Here is a 22,490-nt window from a genome sequence, read left to right as displayed (position 1 = left end):
TAGATGCTCCAACCAACTGAGCTACCCAGCAGGGCCCCAGGTCTGCATTTTAATTCTGTCACCTTCACCAATTAACTTCTTAGATTTGGTTTTCTTATACTTCAGAAGATTTTAAAGATTATATGAAAGGATGCACATTAAACATCTAGTATGTGTTCCTCACATACAATGGATATAAGCCTTCTTTCTTAGAGCTCCAAAACTTAGAAATAGTGAAATTTATTTCATGAACCAGGTTAACCTCACAACTTATCTTGTACACCCATTATAGTCATCCTCATCTAATTACCTTGAAGATAAACCAGAAAGAGCTTTCTTGAGGATCTCAGGTGTTCTATCTGAGGATGGTGGAACTTCTGGAATATCAGAATCTATTCTGGAGTCCAAATCTCCATATCTGTCATCAATATCTGTTTCCTAAAGTTAAAAAGAAGATCACTTTGTAAAACAGGAGAAAAAAACCAGCGCAACTTGCCAATGCATTTATGTATTGCTTTCTGTGTCAAATCTCAATTACACAACTTGAAACAAAGAAACAACTATTAACTTACCTTGACTATCAAGCTCTGTTGTACTTCCTTGTTAGGAAGGTTTTATCTTTGCTAAAATCTATCAATATAAAAAATTCATTTATACAAAAGACATGAAAAGAAATTCCTGTATTATTTAAATCAGAAATTTATCATAAGAATCAAATATTTATTCTTTTGCGACTTAATGGGAGAACATGGTGTTAATTCCATGTAGATTCTGATCAGCTCTGCACAGGCCTTCTTTTTATTTTATTACAATTAAAGCATAGACAAGTATAATATCGTACACTGGCACAGCATTTTATATCTATAAAGCATAGTAACTCGAATTTGAAGTTGTTTGCTATGCTGTCATTGAACAGTTTGCACTCCTGTCCTCCCTTCTTCTGCACACCTCACCCAAGCAACCTTCAGTAAAGAGCACTACACATCACTGTACCTTGGGAAAGTGATTTTTAGAGGAGGAAACTGGAGTCTGGGGGGCTCAGTGGAAGGAGAGGAATTAGAATACATCAGGAGGTAAATGCAAGCCAATGGAGCACTGAGCAGAACATTGGCCCAGGAGTGATCCGTGATCCTAGGAATGCAAGCACCTAGGAATTCAGAACATTCAGGAATCTCAACCGAACAGCCCTTATTAGCACCAATGTTTCAGTAAATTTCACCACCCCTTTTGACTGTTTCTTTATCCATAAAATGGAAGCTTTTAATATAATGCCAACCATTTAGTGAAGTCAAAGAAGTGAGCTACATATACATCCACCATATGACCCAGTTGTTCCACGCTTAAGTATCTGCCCAAGAGAAATAAAAGTATATGGGCATACAAATGTTCAGGGCAGCTTTATTTCCAGTTCCAGTACGGAAACAGCTCAAATGTTCAACAGGGAACAGGACAATTGGGCTACATTCATACAATGGAATACTGCTCAGCAATAAAATGAGGTGAACTCGGGATGCACACAATAGGGATAAATGCCAAAAGGATTATGCTGAGTAAATAAAAGTCAGACAAAATGTCCATATATATAGATGCATGTATATGTGTATATGCTACCTATATGCTTAGTACTGCATTTACATACTATTCTAGAAAATACAAATTCATCGATACTGCCAGAAAGCAAATCAGTGGTTATCTGGGAGTGAGGAGGAAATTATGAAAGGGCAGAAGCAAATTTTTGGTGGTGAGGGTATATTCATTCTCTCTCTTTTTTTTTTTTTTACAGAGGCAGATATAGAGAGGGACAGACAGACAGGAACGGAGAGAGATGAGAAGCATCAATCATTAGTTTTTCGTTGCGCGTTGTGACTTCTTAGTTGTTCATTGATTGCTTTCTCATATGTGCCTTGACCGTGGGCCTTCAGCAGATTGAGTAACCCCTTGCTGGAGCCAGCGACCTTGGGTCCAAGCTGGTGAGCTTTTTGCTCAAGCCAGATGAGCCCGTGCTCAAGCTGGCGACCTCGGGGTCTTGAACCTGGGTCCTTCCGCATCCCAGTCTGACGCTCTATCCACTGCGCCACCACCTGATCAGGCTATATTCATTCTCTTGATTACAGTAATGAATTATGGGTATATACAGATGTCAAAACTTATCAAATTGCATAGGGTATGGTCAATTTACTGTAATTCATGTATAGCTCATGGTGACTTCTGAAGAGTGACGGGAACCAGTGGTCAGGGAAAGAGGAGGGAGGTGCTTTCCAACATTGGATACTGAAAACACTGGAACGTGGCACAGGCTCCAGTCCCCTCAAGACGGTGGCTCCAAAGAAAAGTCTCTAAACTAATGATGTTAAGCTGTGACTCAGAATTTAACAAAGGATAATCTATTACATCGCTCACACTTCCCACCCCTTTTTATACGTGGGTCCCTTCAAAAGTGAGTCAGACAACTATGGTCAGCTTCCCCACTGCAGGTCCCTCAAGGTTCACACTGATTCCTGTACCTAACTCAACATTAAAATGGCAACCAAGAAAAAGAAAACCCTCAAGTGACACATAGTTCTGTACTTAAAAGGAGAAGGCTTTTAAAAAAAATTCGAAGCTAAATAGTCCTTACTTGCACAGTAGGTTAGATTCCCAATTCCAGCATTTTCTCTCTGTTCTTTCTTTGTTTCCATATAGACACAGATTTCTTCTCTTTCTCCCGGAACAGGAAGTGAACAGAAGACAGAACTCTAGCCATGCTGGGGAGGAGGACTAAGCTGATTTATCAACTAGTGAGTCAACCATGTGGAGCAGGGTGCAGGAGTCTTCAAGACCTCTGTGATGATGGAACTCATAGTTAATTTCTAAGAGAGAAATCTGATTATCTCAGGGATGAGCTCTATGGTCCTATCCTTTGCTTAATGATTATGATTAATCCAGCCTCTCTATCTTTTCCTAATTTGAATTTAAAAGGAAAAGCTTAGTCCTCTAAACTTTTCACTATTGCCCTGCTCTATTCCCCATTGAGAAAAGAGGTTGAGTGGATGGGCCAGTGCACCACCACACTATTCTGATCAGGCATTACACTATTGTGGATTCCAATGCAGGGACCCACGAAACCCAACGTGCATCAGCAGCACATAAAATGCCTTAATAAAGGCAAACCTGATTAGTACAATCATCCATTTAAAATCTTCTGTGGGCTTCCCATTGCTCAAATCCAACACCTCTTCCTCTTCGGCCACTGCTCCCAGGAGAGCTACCACCACTTCATCCTCTGCAGAACTGAACTTCCTGCACTCCCCAAACTAAAAATGGTCTTAACTTCTCTACATTTTACAGTTTGTAACACTCTTCCTCCATGGAGCCTGGCTTTCCTGGCTAGCATTTATCCTTAAGGTCTTAGCTTAGATATCACTTCTAGAAAATCTTACTTAAGGGAACCTGTCATAAGCAGAAGAAGCTTCCACCCAAAGATGTCTATGTCTTAATCCAGAAATCTGTGAATATGTTATGTCACAATGCAAGGGGGAATTAAAATAACATGGAATTAAGTTTGCTAATCAGCTGACCTTGAGATGGGGGATTATACTGTATCATCCAGGATAGTTTAATATAATCACAGAGTCCTTAAAAGTGAAAAAGAAGACAGGAGTGTCAAAGATGTGATGAAAGCAGCAGAGGCTGGAGTGATGCTGGCTTTGAAGGTGAAGGAAGGGGCCACAAGCCAAGGCATGCACGCAGCCTGTAGGAGCTAGGAAACAGTAGGAAAATGAAATTTCCTCAAGAGCCTCCAGAAGGACACAGCCCTGCCAACCTCTTGATTTTAGCCCAATGAGACTCATTTTGGGCTTCTGACCTTCAGAACGGTAAGACAGTGTTAGTGCTGATTTGTTCCCGTAGCAATCAGAAACTAAATTCAGAACCTCTCAGCCCAGTTGCACATCTCCCGCATGCCCCTTGAGCAGTCTGCCTCTGCTACAGTTCACACGATACATATTCAGGTTTCTAGCCCACCCACCAGAGTCTCACCCACCATGGTCATACCTACAACCAGGAGCTCGGTCAATATATGCTAAGAGTCATGACCAGTAAGTCCCTCTGTCCCCAAATGGAATCAGGCTGGTTCTCTCAATCTGCACCACCACTGCTTTTACCATTTTTGGCTGATTCTTAATGTGACCTACAATATTCAAATCCTATTTGATTTCTAGGTCTGTTTTAAGACTCTCCTAAATTTTGGGCTCCTTTTGATCTTTCTCAGATGACACCCAATTCTATGATATTGATACATTAAAATCGTACTATATCTTATGGTTTCATTCATGTAAGTGTAAAAAATTCCCAATCTGGAAGATCTCTGAAGGCAAATCCATGGGATAATACAAAAGAATTTAGAAATTTTTGAAGAGTTATGTTTAATTGTGAAATATTACTGTCATCACAAATTTGCATTTTATGAGTGTGGCTCCCCCTGCGATTTTTCACCCACATGATTTTTCAGGGCTAAGAGAAATAATGTTTTCTGCTCTTCTGGCTTGCCCCAATTCAGAGGGAAAAATAAGTATATGAACTGAGAATGATTAAACATGCAATGTGTAAACTTTGACTGGATCTTGGAGGAGGAAAAGGCGTCTCCAATAGACATTTTGGCAGCAATAAAAAAATAAAATATAGAGCATTTGTAGAATAAGAAAATTAATTTTTTTTAGATATGATAATGGCACTGTGGTTCCATAGGATAATGTCCTTAAGCAACATGATTTAGCCTGACTTGTGGTGGCGCAGTGGATGAAGCATTGACACAGAATGGTGAAATCGTTGGTTCAAAACTCCAGGCTTGGCCTGCCCAGGTGGTGGCACACTGGATAGAGCATTGGATTGGGATGCAGAGGACCCAGGTTTGAAATCCCAAGGTCCCTGGCTTGGATGTGGGCTCATCTGGCTTGAGCATGTCCTCACCAGCTTGAGTATGGGGTCACTGGCTTGAGTGTGGGATCATAGACATGATCCCTTGGTCACTGGCTTGAGCCCAAGGTTGCTAGCTTGAGCAAGGGTTCACTTGCTCTGCTGCAGCCCCCCAGTCAAGGCACATATGAGAAAGTAATCAATGAACAACTAAGGTGCTGCAATGAAGAATTGATGCTTCTTATCTCTTTCCCTTTCTGTCTGTTCCTATCTGTCACTCATTTTGATTCACTGTAAAAAAAAAAAAAAAAAGCAACTCAAAAAATACAAAAACAAACAAACAAACAACCCCCGGGCTTGTCTGGTCAGGGCACATACAAGAAACAACTACTACAAGTTGTTTCCCACTCCTCCCCGCCTCTCTCTTCCTCCTTTGTGTAAAACCAGTAAATAAAATCTTTAAAAAAATAAAAAAATATGGAAATATTAGGAGTGAAGGGCCATGATATCTGCAACTTATTTTCAAATGGTGCACCAACAAAATGTTTGTGCATACACACACAAACACACACAAATATACATAATATATATATATGGCAAGACAAAGACAATTTGACAAATTCTTCACAGTTGTTAAATATAAGTGCTGTATGCACTGATGATCATTGTACTAACCTTTTAATATTTCTATGTTATTAAAAGCTTTTATAGTAAAATATTCAGAAGAAAATTCAAAGCTTATACTGTTTAGAGATACAAATATGATATAAACCTATCAGGGAAGGAAATATTGAGACTAAAACTCAATCTGTGATTACCTAGGTGCCCATGGGGGTTCCTTCATGATCCTTTTGTACTGATACCATACTTATTAACCACAATATAAATTATTATACTACCACATGCAGAATTCCAGGGGTATCATGTGCACTGAACTCTACCCAGGAGTGGTGTGCCAGAGTTGTTTAAGGTCTCAACGCAGAAACACAGTAGGGGGTGAAAATAAAATAAAAACCAAAACTTTTAAAGAGACGTGATTCTAATTTTGTTGGCCAGATCTTGATTTTTGTATTTCAATGTAAAATGCTAAGCCTCATAGGCTCAGTGGTGGGATTAAAAAATTTAACAATCTATTCTCTGCCCTAATGACCATTTTAAGTATAAAAAAGCAATATATCAAAAAGTAGTTTACTATTTCATGCATTTAATACTTAAAAAAAAATAAACTAGATTGTTATAAGAGTTTTAAAATATTAATGAAAACATATTAAAAATACCTGGCAAAAAATCAATAAAACTGTTACTTAAGATATTTCCATATTGCCTCTTTATTGGTGTCCTCACTTGCAATTTTTTCACCTACAGACAGAATGAACATTACTATAGGCACTTTTGTTGTTGTGCAGATGAGTGTTAAAAAATAGTAAGGAATGTAACTTTGTGATTCCACACTGGGTGGCTGCTCAGGCACCCACCTAAGAGAGAACCCTAATTACAAGTGCCATTTTAACAACCAGTTCGCCAAAGTCAACAAAAAGTTAGGTATCCGTTCTGACAAACTGGTACGAACTGGCTGAATCCCACCATTGGACAGGCTTAATAAACAGCTGCTGCCTCTCGGCACCATACAATTGTCAAATAGCCCGTTTCGAATAGGCAGCAATCCCCACCATTACGGCCGAGGTGTTGGGCTCCACGTGAGCCATCCAGATGATGAAGTCAGACCGGCTTCCGCAGCTTCACATAAAGTCCTTACAGAGCTGGCCAGGCCCTGGCAACTGAAAGGGAGGGCCAGCACAGCCAGGTAGCAGAAGAGCAGCACTCCTCCCCTAGCACCAAGTTCACAAACATCAGCTTAACGTTTCCAAAGGGGTGAGCACCTCTCTGTACTAGACTCTTGTTCCTCTCTTCCTGGGCATTCCAATGCTCTGTTTAAAAGAAAGCCTTAAATCTTGACAGTTCTTACAAAGTCTTAAGCAAGCATTCAAAGACACGACATGAGAAACAACCTGTCCTTTTCTTATGGATAAGAATATAAGTAATCATTTAGACAGATAACTAGGCTTGACACACCTCAGGAATGACCAACAGCCCAATCGGTCATTAATGAAATTGGTTTCCCTGCTTTCCCCGTCACTTCAAAATGTGACATCATTCTCATAAAATATGTCCTGAAATTTAAGCGGTAGTCTGAAACATCTCCCAACTAAATGAATCAAAATGTGAACAGCTATAAAGTACAAACTAAAGAGCCTGACCAGCTGGTGGTACAGTGGATAGAGCATCGGCCTGGGATGCTGAGGATCCAGGTTTGAAACCCTGAGGTCATTGACTTGAGCAAGGACTTATCCAGCTTAAGTGCAGGCTCACTGGCTTGAGCATGGGGTCACTGGCTTCATGACCCCATGGTTGCTGGCTTGAGCCAAAGGTTGCTAGGTAAGCAAGAGGTCCACGGCTCAGCTGGAGGCCCCCCACCCCTGTCAAGGCCCATATAAGAAAGCAATCAATGAACTAGGGTGCTGCAACAATGAATTGATTCTTCTCATCTCTCTCCCTTCCTGTCTGTCTATCTCTGTCTGTTCCTCTCTCATTAAAAAATAAACAAACAAAAAAACAACAAAAAGAACCCACAAATGATTCTTTCTCCTAATCAATCATAAAAAATAAACAAGGGAATACTAGAAATAATTTTGTTTGATTTAAATCCAAATGCCTGAAGTTACAGAATTATAAGTTTTCAGCTAAAAGTTTCTAGACAAATTCAGAAAGGCCAAAATAGGTAAAAAATCACACAATATAGTAAGTCTTAAAGAAAATTTTCTAAATAAATTTTAATTAATTTTATAAATTTAGGAGCACATACCTAATTTCTCCTTTACATTATTTTAGTCAGAAAATTTAGGGTAAATACCAGCTCTAAATACTGTGACCTTGTCTTGAGCAAACGAGTGTGTTAGGCTTGCTCGCTTGTACTTTGCCTGACTGGTGTGTGAGGATGGCGCACCACCACGTGTGTAGTCTATTCCAGTGGTCCCCAACCCCCGGTCCACGGACCGGTCCACAGAGAAAGAATAAATAACTTACATTATTTCCGTTTTTATATTAAAGTCTGAACGATGTTTTATTTTTAAAAAATGACCAGATTCCCTCTGTTACAACCGTCTAAGACTTACTCTTGATGCTTGTCTTGGTCACATGATACATTTATCCGTCCCACCCTAAAGAGTGGTCCGTGAAAATATTTTCTGACATTAAACCAGTCCGTGGCCCAAAAAAGGTTGGGGACCACTGGTCTATTCTATGTAAGGTTGCAGGTGCTTGCCCTTATGGAGGCCAATTGTAGATTGCAGATTGCCTCCCTGCCATTGGGAGGGGCCATTTCTTTTCTATTGTTTGTGGGAGAAGGGGTTTTCCCAGCTTGCTCCTCAGCCCTGAGAGAGGGAAGCAGGTTTCCCTGACTGCTTGGTTGTCCTCTGTTGCAAGACTCTAATAAATGGAATGGCACACCATTTTCTGGCTCCATAGTTCCTTTACCATCTGCCCAAATTCAATGCAAACTGCATGGTGATGGCCACGGGCCTTACATATTGGGAAAAAATTTTAAGTTTTGTGGATAAAAAAAGGGGCCACATAATAAACCTGACAAGCTGTAAAGCCAGTAGCCACGGCCACCATCACAGCCACCTGGCCCATGCAGGTTCGCATTTGATTTGGACGAATGGTAATGAAACAACGGAGCCAAGAATTGTTGAGCAATTAGCTTTAATCCTAGCTTGCACCAGGCGGGCAAGAAATACACAGTGGGAAAACACTTCCCTTTCCATTCAGGGTTCCCAAAGCCACTGACTTATCCAAGTTTCCTAGAATCAAAGGTTTCTACCTCACCAGCCTTATTCACCTCTGTTCCCCATCTCCTTCTCTCTGCACAAACTGGCTTCTCCTTCAGCACTCAGCCATCTTGGCTGCTTCTCCTCTCCTCCATGTGGCCTTTCTCTGCTCTCCTCCAGCATAGGCTCCTCTACCCCATTTTATAGTATAGAAATCAAAACCTTTAACCCAATATACAAATAAGGAATTTTCTGATACAAAGTCACTTATCTGAGGCATAATGGGATTCCTCATGAGAATGTACCACATCATGCAACAGTCAAAGGTGTGGGGAAAAGCTTAGTTTTTAAAAGATCTTAGTTTGGGTGTTCATGCTCTTGTGTGACATGTGCCTCCCTCAAAACTTGTTATGACGTCAGCACATTACCCGTCTGACGTGAAAAAAAAATAAATAAAATAAATAAAAGATCTTAGTTTTTTAAAATTTTCTTAATTGATATTAATTTATTGTGTTTACATAGATTCTAGTGTATCCCCCCTCCCCTGTATTCCCCTCAACATCTCCCTTGCCCCCCTTCCCTTCAGGTTTATCCCATCCTATCACCACCTTTCCCTCTGTCCTCTTTTCCTCTGGTCCCTTTGATCCCTCCTTTGTCTCAATTACGTTCCTCAGTTCACATTGTTCATTGGATTCCTCAAATGAGTGAGGTCATATATTTTTCTTTCTCTGCCTGGCTTATTTCACTTAATGTAATAGTTTCCAAGTCCATCCATGTTGTCGCAAAAGGTAAGATTTCCTTCTTTTTCATGGCCCCATAGTATTCCATTGTATATATGTACCACTGCTTTTTAATCCACTCATCCACTGACGGACACTTGGGCTGTTTCCAGATCTTTGCTATTGTGAACAATGCTGCCATAAACATGGGGATGTATTTCTCCTTCTGAAACAGTGCTATGGTGTTATTGGGGTATATTCCTATAAGTGGGATAGCTGGGTCAAAAGGCAGTTTCATTTTTAATTTCTTGAGGAATCTCCACACTGTTTTCCACAGAGGCTGCACCAGTCTGCATTCCCACCAGCAGTGCAGGAGGGTTCCCTTTTCTCCACATCCTTGCCAGCACTTATTCTGTGTTGTTTTGTTGATGAGTGCCATTCTGACTGGTGTGAGGTGATAGCTCATTGTGGTTTTAATTTGCATTTCTCTAATGATTAGTGATGTTGAGCATTTTTTCATATGCCTACTGGCCATCTGTATGTCCTCTTTGGAGAAGTGTCTATTCATTTCTTTTGCCCATTTTTGGATTGGATTGTTTATCTTCCTGGTGTTGAGTTTTACAAGTTCTTTATAAATTTTGGTTATTAACTCCTTATCAAATGTATTGTCGAATATGTTCTGCCATTGTGTAGTTTGTCTTTTCATTCTGTTCTTATTGTCTTTAGCTGTGCAAAAGCTTTTCAGTTTGATATAGTCCCATTTGTTTATCCTGTCTTTTATTTCACTGCCCGTGGAGATAAATCGGCAAATATATTACTGTGAGAGATGTCAGAGAGCTTACTGCCTATGTTTTCTTCTAAAATTTTTATGGTTTTACAGCTTACATTTAAGTCTTTAATCCATTTTGAGTTTCTTTTTGTGAATGGTGTAAGTTGGTGGTCTAGTTTCATTTTTTTGCAGGTATCTCTCCAATTTTCCCAACATCATTTGTTAAAGAGGCTGTCTTTACTCTCGACAAACCCACAGCCAATATCATACTCAATGGGCAAAAATTAAAAGCAATCCCTTTAAGATCAGGAACAAGGCAGGGGTGCCCCCTTTCACCACACTCTTATTCAACATAGTTCTGAAAGTCCTAGCCACAGCAATCAGACAAGAAGAAGAAATAAAGGCATCCAAATTGGAAAAGAAGAAGTAAAACTATCAGTATTTGCAGATGATATGATATTGTATATAGAAAACCCTAAAGTCTCAATCAAAAAACTACTGGACCTGATAAATGAATTCAGCAAGGCAGCAGGATATAAAATTAATACTCAGAAATCAGAAGCATTTTTATATACCAACAATGAATTGTCAGAAAGAGAAATTAAGGAAACAATCCCCTTCACTATTGCAACCAAAAAAATAAAGTACCTAGGAATAAATTTAACCAAGGAGATTAAAGACTTGTACTTGGAAAATTATAAAACATTGATAAAAGAAATCAAGGAAGTTATAAACAAGTGGAAGCATATACTGTGCTCATGGTTAGGAAGAATAAACATCATTAAAATGTCTATATTAACCAAAGCAATTTATAAATTCAATGCAATACCAATTAAAATACCAATGACTTACTTCAAAGATATAGAACACATATGCCAAAAATTTATATGGAACCAAAAAAGAACACGAATAGCCTCAGTAATCTTGAAAAGGAAGAATAAAGTGGGAAGTATCACACTTCCTGATATCATGTTGTACTACAAGGCCATTGTACTCAAAACAGCCTGGTACTGGCAGAAGAACAGGCATATAGTAGATCAATGGAACAGAACAGAGAACCCGGAAATAAATCCGCAGATTTATGAACAATTGATATTTGAAAAGATCTTAGTATATATTAAAAGGGTGGGAAAGGCTGTCTTAAAACTAAGCTTTAGGCTATAATGACCTTGCCTGTGTACAGCCTGTCCCCCATACCAAATGCAAAATATTTATATAAGCGAGCAAACATATATATCATATTTACAAAGTTATTTGACCAACACAAGCTCAGTACAAACTCAGAGAATTAAAGTAATCAGATAGGGTGGACTGAAATTAAAACTTTCTAACTACCCCCCCCCCCATAAAATGAATAAATAAAATGTAAAAAAAACAAAAACAAGAAACAAACACAACTTTCTAAAACTAAAAGCAGTTCATGGCTGGTAGTTATGTCCTAGGCCAGTACCGTTTTTTTGAAAAACATTAGTTTTTACCTTAACTGAGCAAGTTTGTCATCTTTTTATATCTATATTAACATACCTTTGGAATGTCAGGGTAACTTCCTTTTCTCAGACCCTTCGGGGCACATCCTCCCACCAGAGCAGAAGACCACAGAACCCCTCACTGTTATTGTTATCATGTTAATTATTAACTGTTAACTATCCCATACCCACCAATGTAAAAGAAGTAATGTATGTGTCTATTTGCTTTATTTTTTATCTGATCCCAGAGATTTTCCTTCCTGCATTCCTAATCCATCACCAATGAATTTCATGTAACTCCTTTAAGCTTCCTCCTTCGACTGTAACATATAAAATAAGATGTAAATCTGCCATTCTCTGAAACCATTCTCAATTCGTTGAGATTTTGCTTCCTGGCAATGTCATCAGTTTCACTCAAATCAACTCATAAAAGCTCTTACAGATTTGGACGTTTCTTATGTTGACAGTTTTCAAACCTTTTTCTCATGTGTAAACTAAGGGTATTTCCCTTGTTTACACAATTGTTAAAGAGATTCAAATTTGTAAATGATAAACTATTTATCTTTATTCCACTGACAAGGAGAAAATTCTGAGGTGTTCAAAATTAAAATTATAGTGACAAACAAATCCTGGCCTCACCTCTTTTCTCAAATATAGAAAGAGCCACAAAAGGGTGATATTCAATCAGAACTTCAAATATAATAGAGCCCTGGCAGATTGGTTCTGCGGTAGAAGGTCAGCCCAGCATGTGGAAGTCCCAGGTTTGATTCTCAGAGCACACAGGAGAAGCGAACATCTGCTTGTCCACCCCAACCCCTTTCTGTCTTTTTTCCCCTCCCACAGCCATGGCTCGAAAGGTTTGAGCAAAGTTGGCCCTGAGTACTGAGGACGGCTCCACGGCCTCTACCTCAGGTACTAAAATAGCTTGGTTGCCAAGCAACAGAGCTACTGCCCAGCAGCGCAGAATATTGCCTGGTAGGGGCTTGCCAAGTGAATCCTGGTCAAGGTGCATGTGGGGGGAATCTGTCTCTGCCTCCCCTCCTCTCAGTTAATAAAAAAAATGTACATTTATATATAGTACACACATATATATAATAGACACCCAACAAGCATTTACTGAATGCACAGAACCAAGCTAAACCTTGTGAAATATGTCTGTAAATTTTTAAATGACATGCTTTCCTCATGCTGAATTAACACATGCATTAAACACGAAATAAAGAAAAACAAACACACAAAACCTTGGTATTTCACTGTGCTAACCATGCAAAAACATGTGAAAGTCTATTTTACAAAAAATGCTTAAAGTAAATACAAAGAATAATAATGCTATACATATTTACTTTATAATTTATTTACATGATAACTCTCTAGAGTAGTACCACTTTAAATTGTCCCACTTTTTCCTAGTACATTTCTAACAAACAAAATATTGTTTGCATCAAAAAGTCCATTGCATCCAAAGCTTGATATAGCTGATGGCATTCTATAGTAAAATTTCTCAAAATTTTAAGAAATTATATTGCTTAAAGTCAAGATCATAAATATTAAGTAAAAATTCATGTGGTAACACCAGAATATTCTTTAAAAGTCTCAAGTATATAAATGTAAAACATACTTTAAAGACATAAGAAAGACATACCTACCCTTACTCCCACAGTTTACAACCTAAATTAACATGACTTTAGAATTTGACTGACTTGTTAGCATAACTATGCTATTCCTGGAGACTTGCTCTGGAGATCATGGTTCATCAGGAGAACTTGTGAAAGAGGACACATTAACTCTTCTCATCAACGACCAAGCTTCCTCTTTGCCTTGCTATTGCCACCAATCCAAAACTGTTATACTGTGATTCTTAACCAATCCTAATCAAGTCTCTCCACTGAAAGAGCCAAGAATTTTACTCCAATTCTCAGTAAGATCCAACTTTGCCTTTATTCCTCCAAGACTCTGCCAAAGCTCTGCTAAAGTGTTCTCCCTTCCCACACAATGCCATAAACTCAACTCTATCTTACCGGTTGGTTGGTTAATGATATCTGGGGAGCCAGCATTTAAAACATGTTGATTAATAATAAAATAAATATGTTGCTGTAAAGCCAGCAGCCACAGCCACCCTCACAGCAGCCTGGCCCATGCAGGTTCGCATTTGATTTGGACAGACGGTAATGCAGTGGTAGTCAGCCTGGTCCCTACCGCCCACTAGTGGGCATTCCAGCTTTCATGATGGGTGGTAGCGGAGCAACCAAAGTATAAATAAAACAATTTAACTATAGTAACTTGTTTTATAAAGATTTATTCTGCCAAACAGTGAAAATTCAACATAAAGTACTTGGTAAGTAATTATTATTATTATATGCTTTAACTTGCTATAACTCTGCTTTATAAATTTTATAAAATAAAATTATTTCCCTGCTTTATAAATCACCATTACTGTGGAACCGGTGGGCGGTTAGAAAATTTTACTACTAACAGAGATACAAAAGTGGGCGGTAGGTATAAAAAGGTTGACTACCCCTGCGGTAGTGAAACAACAGAACCAAGAACTGGTGGGCAATTAGCTTTAATCCTAGCTTGCAGCCAGCGGGCAAGAAATACACACAGTGGGAAAACACTTCCCTTTCCATTCAGGGCTCCCAAAGCCACTGACTTATCTGAGTTTCCTAGGATCCAAAGTTTCTACCTCACCAGCCTTATTCACCTCTGTTCCCCATCTCCTTCTCTCTGCACAAACTCCCTTCTCCTTCAGCGCTCCACCATCTTGGCTGCTTCTCTTCTCCTCCATGTGGCCTTTCTCTGCTCTTCTCTTCTCTAGCATGGGCTCCTCCTAGAACGTAATCACTCTTCCCCGGAACAACATGATCTCTTTTAAAACCTTTTGGCACAAAAGCCCTCCCCTAACACATATTAACATAATCACACCCATCCCAAGCAAGAAGGGCAACTAATATTATCACCTGGGCGACGGGCTTCCACGTGGGCAGCGTCATCTTTAACAAAGTGAGCATAATATATTTTATCTGCCCAACAGTTGCAAATGATGAAAAAATCATGGAAAATTATTTAGGTGGTAATACTGGCTAACAATTAATCAATAATTCAGGAGTATCAGAACATATTATATTCTGTAATATAATATAAAATTATATTACAGAAGTCTAGATCTAAATAATAGTATTTTATGAATGGCCTAGGTGTATGTAAAAACTATAGAAAGTGTTACTACACCTACAGCTGACTCCAAGACAACCCATAGTGAAGTGTTCCAAAATGTGAAGACTTTATAAAAACACAAGTTCAAAAATTAAAAAGTTTATTTTAACAATATTAGAGTATTTATGAAAGAAATTATGTACATCTCAAATGGGGAAGAACAGAAATTAACTGACTTCTGGATTCTTTCACCCTCAACTTCACAATTCAAAATCTGTATCAAAGCAGCCACCCCACAAACAAGCACAGCAGGGACACCACTGCAATGTGTGCTTCCCTTTATCGACCACAACTTCCACGTGCATCTCTGTTGGGCAGATAAAATATATTATGCTCACTTTGTTAAAGATGGCACTGCCCACACAGAAGCCGTCGCCCAGGTGATATTAATGTGTGTTGGGGGCAGGCTGTGGGCAGGCAGGATCCTTGTAGCCTGGGGCTTGGTTTTAGGACTAAGCCTTTCTCACCCTTTTTGATGTGGGGTGGTGCAATCCCATCATGTCTCAGATAAGTGACTTTGTATTAGAGAGTTCCCTATTTTGTATATTGGATTAAAGGTTATGAATCTACACTATAAAAGGGGGGCAGAACAGGAGCTTGCGCTCTTAGTTCCTGAGATTAGCATTAGAGAGCAGAGAGCAGAGACCAGAGAAAGGCCACGTGGAGGAGGCCAGGAGAAGCAGCCAAGATGGCGGAGTGTTGAGTGAGAGGCCAGTTTGTGCAGTTTGTGCAGGGAGAAGGAAGGAGATGGGGAACAGAGGTGAATAAGTCTGGTGAGCTAGAAACCTTTGATCCTAGGAAACTCAGATAAGTCAGTAGCTTTGTGAGCACTGAATGTGAGTGGGTTTTGGAGCCCAGTGTGTGTTTTTACTTGCCCGCCGGGTGCAAGCTAGGATTAAAGATGATAGCCCACCAGTTTTTGGCTCCGTTGTTTTTTTACCGACTGTCCGAATCCAATGTGAACCTGCATAGGCCAGGTGGCTGCTATGATGGTGGCCCTGGCCACTGGCTTTACAGCCTCCATTCCTCCCACTCTGCTCTGCTAAATCAGGTTTTAGCTTCACCTGCGATTGCTCAGGCCCCCTCCATCCACTGAGAACTTCAACAACCCACTCTGAGTTTTAGTACTAAAACTTCCTTGTTGTATGGCCAGTAGCTACCACTGTCGTGGCCATGCAGGTTCACATTGGATTCGGGCAGATGGTAAAGAAACAGTGGAGCCAAAAAATGGTGGCCCATTCCTTTATTAAGGTCTTGCACTGGCCCATGAGCAAACAGGCAGGAAAAACCGATTTCCTTTCATTCAGGCTCCCAAAGCCCTGATGCATTATCTGGTTCCACAACCAGGAGAATCTTCTCTGGTTCCTACTAGAATCAAAGGCCCTACAAGCCTCAGTAGGGCTCCCAAAGCCGCTCATCTCTGGTTCCCCATCTGCCTACCTTCTCTCTCTCTGCCAACATGGCTTCTTCCTGCCTCTTCTCCTCCTCCTTTCTCTCTACACAAACTGCCTGAGCCCACAGAGACCCCTCCTCCAGCAAACATTAGCAAAACAATGGCCCCTTCCAAGCAGGAATGCACTCCACAATTTGCAATCAACTGCCCCGCTCTGAGGGCATGCACACACGTGGCTGCCCAGTGCATCTTTTTAACAATAAAAGTGAGCAAACTCAAAAAATACAAATTTTACAAGCTCATTTGCCCAACACCTGCCCACCCTAAGTCATTGTCAGTTACTTCAATCCTGGCCTCACTGATTCCCTCATTCTTTTAGCATCCTTGACGTGGAAATCCCAGGCCAAATTCACTCCCACACCTTTCTAAGGTTCAGCTATTAAATAGGGAATATTCCTAACGCATAAGGTTGTGATGAGGAGCAAATAAAGTCAGATTTTAAACAAGTACTCTGGGAGCTCTAAATCACTGCCAGCATCGACTGTTATGACTATTACTGGTACTCAGTGTTGGGCAGATAAAATGTATTATGCTCACTTTGTTAAAGTGGCACTGCCCACGTGGAGGCCATTGCCCAGGTGATATTAATGTGTGTCTCTGTGGGCAGGCCGAATCCCTGTAGCCTGGGGCTTGGTTTTGGGATTAAGCCTTTCCCACCCGTTTTTGATGTGGGGTGGTACAATCCAATCATGCCTCGGAGAAGTGACTTTGTATTAGAGACTTCCCTGTTTTGTATATTGGATTAAGGGTTTGGATTTCTACACTATAAAATGGGGACGGAACGAGAGTTTGCTCCTTGGTTCCTGAGGTTAGCATGACAGAGCAGAGAGCAGAAAGAGGCCATGTGGCCAGAAGAAGCAGCCAAGATGGCGGAGTGCTGAGTGAGATGCCAGTTTGTGTAGAGTTTGTATCTGGGATAAGGCAGGAGATGGGGAACTGAGGAGAATAAGGCTGGTGAGCTAGAAACCTTTGATTCTAGGAAACTCGGATAAGTCAGTGGCTTTGTGAGCACTGAATGTGAGTGGGTTTTGGAGCCCAGTGTGTGTTTTTACTTGCCCGCCGGGTGCAAGCTAGAATTAAAGAAAATGGCCCACCAGTTTGTGGCTCCGTTGTTTCTTTGCCGACTGTCCGAATCCAATGCGAACCTGCAAGAGCCGGGCGGCTGTGATGGTTGCCCTGGCCTTGGCTGCTGGCTTTACACTCAGTTAACGGCTTGTTGTCTCTTGGTCATTTCATATCACATCCCCTACAATAACACTCCAAATGTGTCCCATCAGAGATGCGTTCTAGTTCCAGTTCTGCCACTTGCTCTAGGACCTAGGTCATCTTGGGCAAGAATAGCCACACTCCATAGCAAGTTTATTATTGTTAAATACACGTGCGGTTGAACTGCACTGCTTCTAAGATCCCTTGCAGCTCTGTGGTTCTGAGCCCTTACTTCACTGAAAAACACTCTGAACGTCCCTCTTCTGATTTTCAAAATGTTTCTGCGCCCACCCTTCATTCCTTCATCCATTTTCTTGGACACCCCAATCATTTATATTCTCCGCACCATGGCTGCTATTTTTTCTAGGACCTACCCATCTTTCTCAGCATCTTCACTCCCTCTCAACATCTTTCACACAAATGCCTATCTTCCCTCCCACGAACAGGAAACTTTCAGTTGCCCCTCCAGTCCTCTCCAGCAGCTATCCTGCATTCCCCTTTGCTGGAACTTCCTGACAAAACCTATCTCTTTCACCTCTCACACTCCTCAGTTTTCTACTAAGATGTTTGCTAAACTCAGTGTTCTATGCCTCACCCTCATTCCTAACTACTATTGATGACATCTCTGAGCAACCCTTCCTCCCCTAGCTCCCAGGACCTCAAAATCTGGGTCCCTTCCCTGTATCTTCAACCCTGCTCTTAACACGGGCACCTCCCAAGGCTCTGTTTTCAGTTCTCTCCCCTCTCTATCCTACTCAAAACTTAACTATCCATATCTGACCTTTCATTTCAGTGTCCACCACCACCTTCAACTACCTCTCTGTTTTAGAGAATGACACACTCTGTTCAACCCAACTCAGTCATGCTCACTTCTAACCTGCAAAACTGCCCAATGTTTGCTTCTTCACTTGTGGATTAAAACGTGTCCCCTGTCAGGCTCTTCTTTTATTAGTCTTACTTTGATCACCCTTGTCTAGGTCCTATCAGCAAGATCTAAAATATACCTCCTCCCTCCCAACCCTTATTCACCCACCCCTACTAGCCTCACTCCAAGCCCTCATCATTTCTTATCTATAAAACTTGCAATACTCCACTATCTGGTTTCTTTGTGGCAGGTCTTTTCCCCTTCCTACACTTTCTCCAGACTGCTGCTGAGTGATAAGGTAATGCCTGTGCAAACACTTTTCAGAGGCTTCCCAAAACCCATGGAATAAAGCCAAACCTCCTTCCCAAGACTCTCAAACTCCCAACCCCAACTCCCAAGAATGAACAGCATATGTTCCAGAATTACCAAACTAATTTCAGGACTGTGGGCCTAGACTGCTGACTCAAGAAACAGCTCCACGTGCCCTTTGCTAGTATGGCCTTCCCCCAAACTTGTCCACCTGGTGAGCACCCAGGCATCTTTCAATTCCAAGCTCAACCCTCACTTCCTCTTTAAAGCTTTCCTGCTGTCTCCATGGAGTTCAACTACGCCCTCAATGTGAACAATGAACCTTGTTCAGACTTCTAATAAATCTAATTCATATTATGGCTCCTGGATGGGGTAGCTCCTTGAAGGGGCGGTCTTGTCATCTCTCAAGTATTACTCCAGCATTTAACATAGGGAACACATCCTTGCAGGTAAGAAGCCCTTTTCACTTGCTGATTTTCCCCAGCACAGAGCCTTCTCTCAGCAGAAGTCTCCAGGTCCTGAACAATGTGAATGTCATTTTAATATCACCATTAAAAACAGACTACAGAAGGCATGGGACTGCACTCTAGTAGCAGAATATAAGGCACCCCTTTCACTTCTTTCATTAGTTCACCAAGTGTTTTGCCTTCACCGCAACTTGAACATAGAAAGCACTTAAAGAGCTTAAATGGACCAAATATTAACCAGCCTCCGATTTTTAAAAGATCAAACTGATTTTAAAATAGCCCTTGACCTGGAAGTACAGGTGCATTCAAATATACACCCTGATAAGAAAGGAGACAGAGGAGAGAGTTCAATGTTGCAAAGCCAGCCAAGACACGGGTTCCTTGTGATAAACTCTGAAAGAACAGCAATGTTTTAGACACAATTTGCAAATGCTCATCCTTGTCTAAGAAATCTTAAGAGGTTACATATGGCAGCGTCTACTTCCAGAAAACAAAACACAGCTGGTATGTGTTAATGAAAACCAACAGTGCAGTGTTTATAAATAAATAAATAAATAACAAACAGTGAGGTAACCTAGTCAGAGACAACAGTTCTAATGAGTCAAATCAAACCATAGAAATAGTTTCTATTTTAAATATATTAGGATGTTAAGAAATTAAACTGATTGAAAAGTTATTTTATGCATGGCTTCCTGAACATGTGTTCTCTTATTAAAAGCTTGTTAGCTTCTTCTAGTTAAGGAAGTCCACACAGAAGGAGCTGGTATTTCCTTGATTCTAAATTACACCAGTGTCAAAACAAATCCCAACCTAATTAATTCTATTTTTGGTCTAGTTTCCAAGGCAGTTTTCACAAACACTATTCTCAGCCCACTGTTTCTATATAGCTTTGTAACATCAACCTTCAGAAGCTGGAAACTGTTATATTTTTTGTAATTCTTTGACACATATGTTCTGTCACAGAATCCCATTTATTCCACCAGCTATCAAAGGTAGGGGAAAAAAAATAATAAAGGAGATGTCATCTCATTGATTTTGAAGTTTTGTTCCTGAAATCCCTGTGAAATTATTTCATGATATCCTGTGATATGTTCTCACCAGGGCTTTGTAACTTGGGTTACATCAAGTTCATCAACATCAAGTTCCAGGTGGAACCCTTCCCAAATCAGAACTGCCAGTGAGTCTCAGCAACAGAAGAAAGCAGGAGAAAGGGAATCCGGAAACAGGTTCTAGTTCCAAAAGGCCACTGACTTGACCTTGGGGCGTACACTTCACTTCTGTAATTCAAACTGCTATACCTGCTTCCAAAAATGAATGCTTCCAGGAATAGTTTAAGTGTTTTGAGCTTCTGAAATAAAATATTATATTAACAGAAGATTTTATAAAACAATCTATTCTCTGGCCCAATTACCTAAACCATCCAGTCTAAAAGGTCATAACACTGCGTTTTTTCTCCCCCCAAAATTCATACCTGCACCACTGTATTAACGAATAAGCTAAACTTTGATTCTTTTTCTACCGTTTAATAGAATAGTGTTGTTACATCTACTTCTTAAATGAGAAGCAAAAACAATTCATAAAAATGGGAGTTAAAAGTCCTCAGGTCAAGTGAAATTTACTGCAGACAGAAGAAATGCACTGTCTGCGGCGGACCCAAGAGAAGCACGGTTCAACTGTGCCCTGTGTAGGACAGTCTTAAAACCTCCAAAATCTACTACACTGAAGAAGAACAGGGATAACGAAAGTGCTGATGAGCGCGAGAGGTCGAGTCTCCAGAGTCAGGATCCAATGACATGTTAGAATCGAAGGCGTTCGTCTTCAAGTTTAGTCCTTATTAACTTGTTCCTCCACCGAGAAGAGGTGTAAGGTGGCAGCTTCTAGAAAACTGCAGTTCCTAGGGTGCCTTTGGGTTCCATCCGGATTCAACTTGACTACAATTTAGTTTCTGCCCATTCCAGCCCCTCGCCCTCCATCGACCCCAGACCCCGAGGAGGGCGAGGGGCTGGAATGGGCAGAAACTAAGTTGTAGTCAAGTTGAATCCCGCAGCTATCCTGGGCAGCGGCCGCGGTCACCCTGCGAAACGTGTTCTCACTGGGGTCCGGGCTCTCGACCCCACGAAGCAAAGACTCCTCCAGGCCAGGAGGAGGGCGCAGCGGGCAGCCCACAGCGTCACCTGCATTCCGCGGGTCCCACCCCTGCTCCCGGGTGTCCCGCCCGAGCCAGGACCCGGGCGCGGCGTGGGTGTGCGCCTCTCAGGGCTCTACTTACTTTGTCACTCGTGCTCTCGGTTTCGTGGTCGCCGCCAGCCGCCTCGCCCTCGCGGGGTGGCGGCGCCACTGCTCCCCCGGGGCCGGGGCAGCCTCCCCGGTGCCTCAGCTCCATCTCCCGCGCCCGCACAGCCGCGGAGGCCTCCAGAGCCCCGAAACCCGAACGCCACACGGGGTTTCGCTGGCTGGCCTCCCTTTGCCCCGCAGCAGCTCACTCAAGGTCCAGCAGATCCGCCGTCGCTAACACGCCCCACCACGAAGGCGCGGCCGCCGCGCAGGGTCACCCCCAAAACGGCATCAACGTAAGGGCGCTCGAGGCCGCCTCCAGCGAGCGCGGCGCCGGCGGAGGGGAGCGGGGCGGGCGCCAGGAGCCGGGACTGGCTCCGCTGCGTGGGGAGCAGGCTCGGGGCGCCCGGCCCGAGCCGAGGAGGCGGAGACGCGGCGGAGCGCGGCCACGGGTGGCCAGGTGCGCGTCTCCAAGCCGAGGCCCAGGTGGGACGAGAAGAAGGGGCGGGGAGGGAAGAAGGAAGGGTGACCCGATTTCGAGCTTCGCCCGGCGCCAGCCACATGCAGGCCACTCCCCGCCCCGCCTCCGGGCTCGGCGGTCCCGGCCCCCCTACACCTTTCTCCGGGTTCCTGCCTCCCGCAGCCAGGTCACGCGCCACAGGCCCCGCCCCGCCCCGCCCCCCTGCGCTGCACTGCGGTCCCCACAGCCCCGCCTCCCCGGCCGAGCAGTGACGTCATGAGCCTCCCACGGCTCCGCCCCGTCCCTGCGGGCGCACAGGTAAGGGCGTTGAGAAAAGGTGTGAGCCGGACAGGCTAGAGAAAAGGAGGAGGGAGGTAGAGGAGGGATGAACACAGTGCTTGGAAGTGAGGGGTGAGAACTTGTAGACTTATCACTGAACAACTGGTAAGACTGGAAGATACCTGGTATATTTACAGAACCCAGCACTGTCCCTTCGAATGATTTCACCGCAGCATTAGCTTGACATGCTCCGGTGTGTCAGAGATTCAGAGGCGTCCAGAAGCAGGAACTTGTCTGGCAGGATGAACTCG

The 22,490-nt window shown here is 42.2% G+C and overlaps 1 protein-coding gene and 1 non-coding gene across 3 annotated transcripts in view; one reads left to right on the top strand and one right to left on the bottom strand.

Moving 5' to 3' along the window:
- The window catches only part of CDS1 (CDP-diacylglycerol synthase 1), a 64,119-nt gene extending 42,155 nt beyond the window's left edge, over positions 1-21,964 (bottom strand). Inside the window, exons 1-2 of one of the 2 annotated variants that reach the window (XM_066387421.1) lie at positions 21,436-21,964; positions 290-417 (exon numbers count right to left, since the gene is read on the bottom strand). In XM_066387421.1, the coding sequence (XP_066243518.1) occupies positions 290-417; positions 21,436-21,549 (242 nt within the window). In that variant the 5' untranslated portion in view covers positions 21,550-21,964. The remainder of the gene's footprint in view (positions 1-289; positions 418-21,435) is intronic. The other variant, XM_066387422.1, reaches the window with a different exon arrangement.
- On the top strand, positions 9,037-9,137 carry LOC136407438 (small nucleolar RNA U13). The gene has a single exon (XR_010751972.1). It is a non-coding gene; the product is annotated as a small nucleolar RNA U13 (small nucleolar RNA).
- Positions 21,965-22,490: the final 526 nt, after the last annotated feature.

This window comes from Saccopteryx leptura, chromosome 5, assembly GCF_036850995.1.
Source record: "Saccopteryx leptura isolate mSacLep1 chromosome 5, mSacLep1_pri_phased_curated, whole genome shotgun sequence".
NCBI classification, from domain to species: domain Eukaryota; kingdom Metazoa; phylum Chordata; class Mammalia; order Chiroptera; family Emballonuridae; genus Saccopteryx; species Saccopteryx leptura.
Note: the sequence above shows the minus strand (reverse complement) of the source record. Positions and strands in the feature narration are given on the sequence as shown.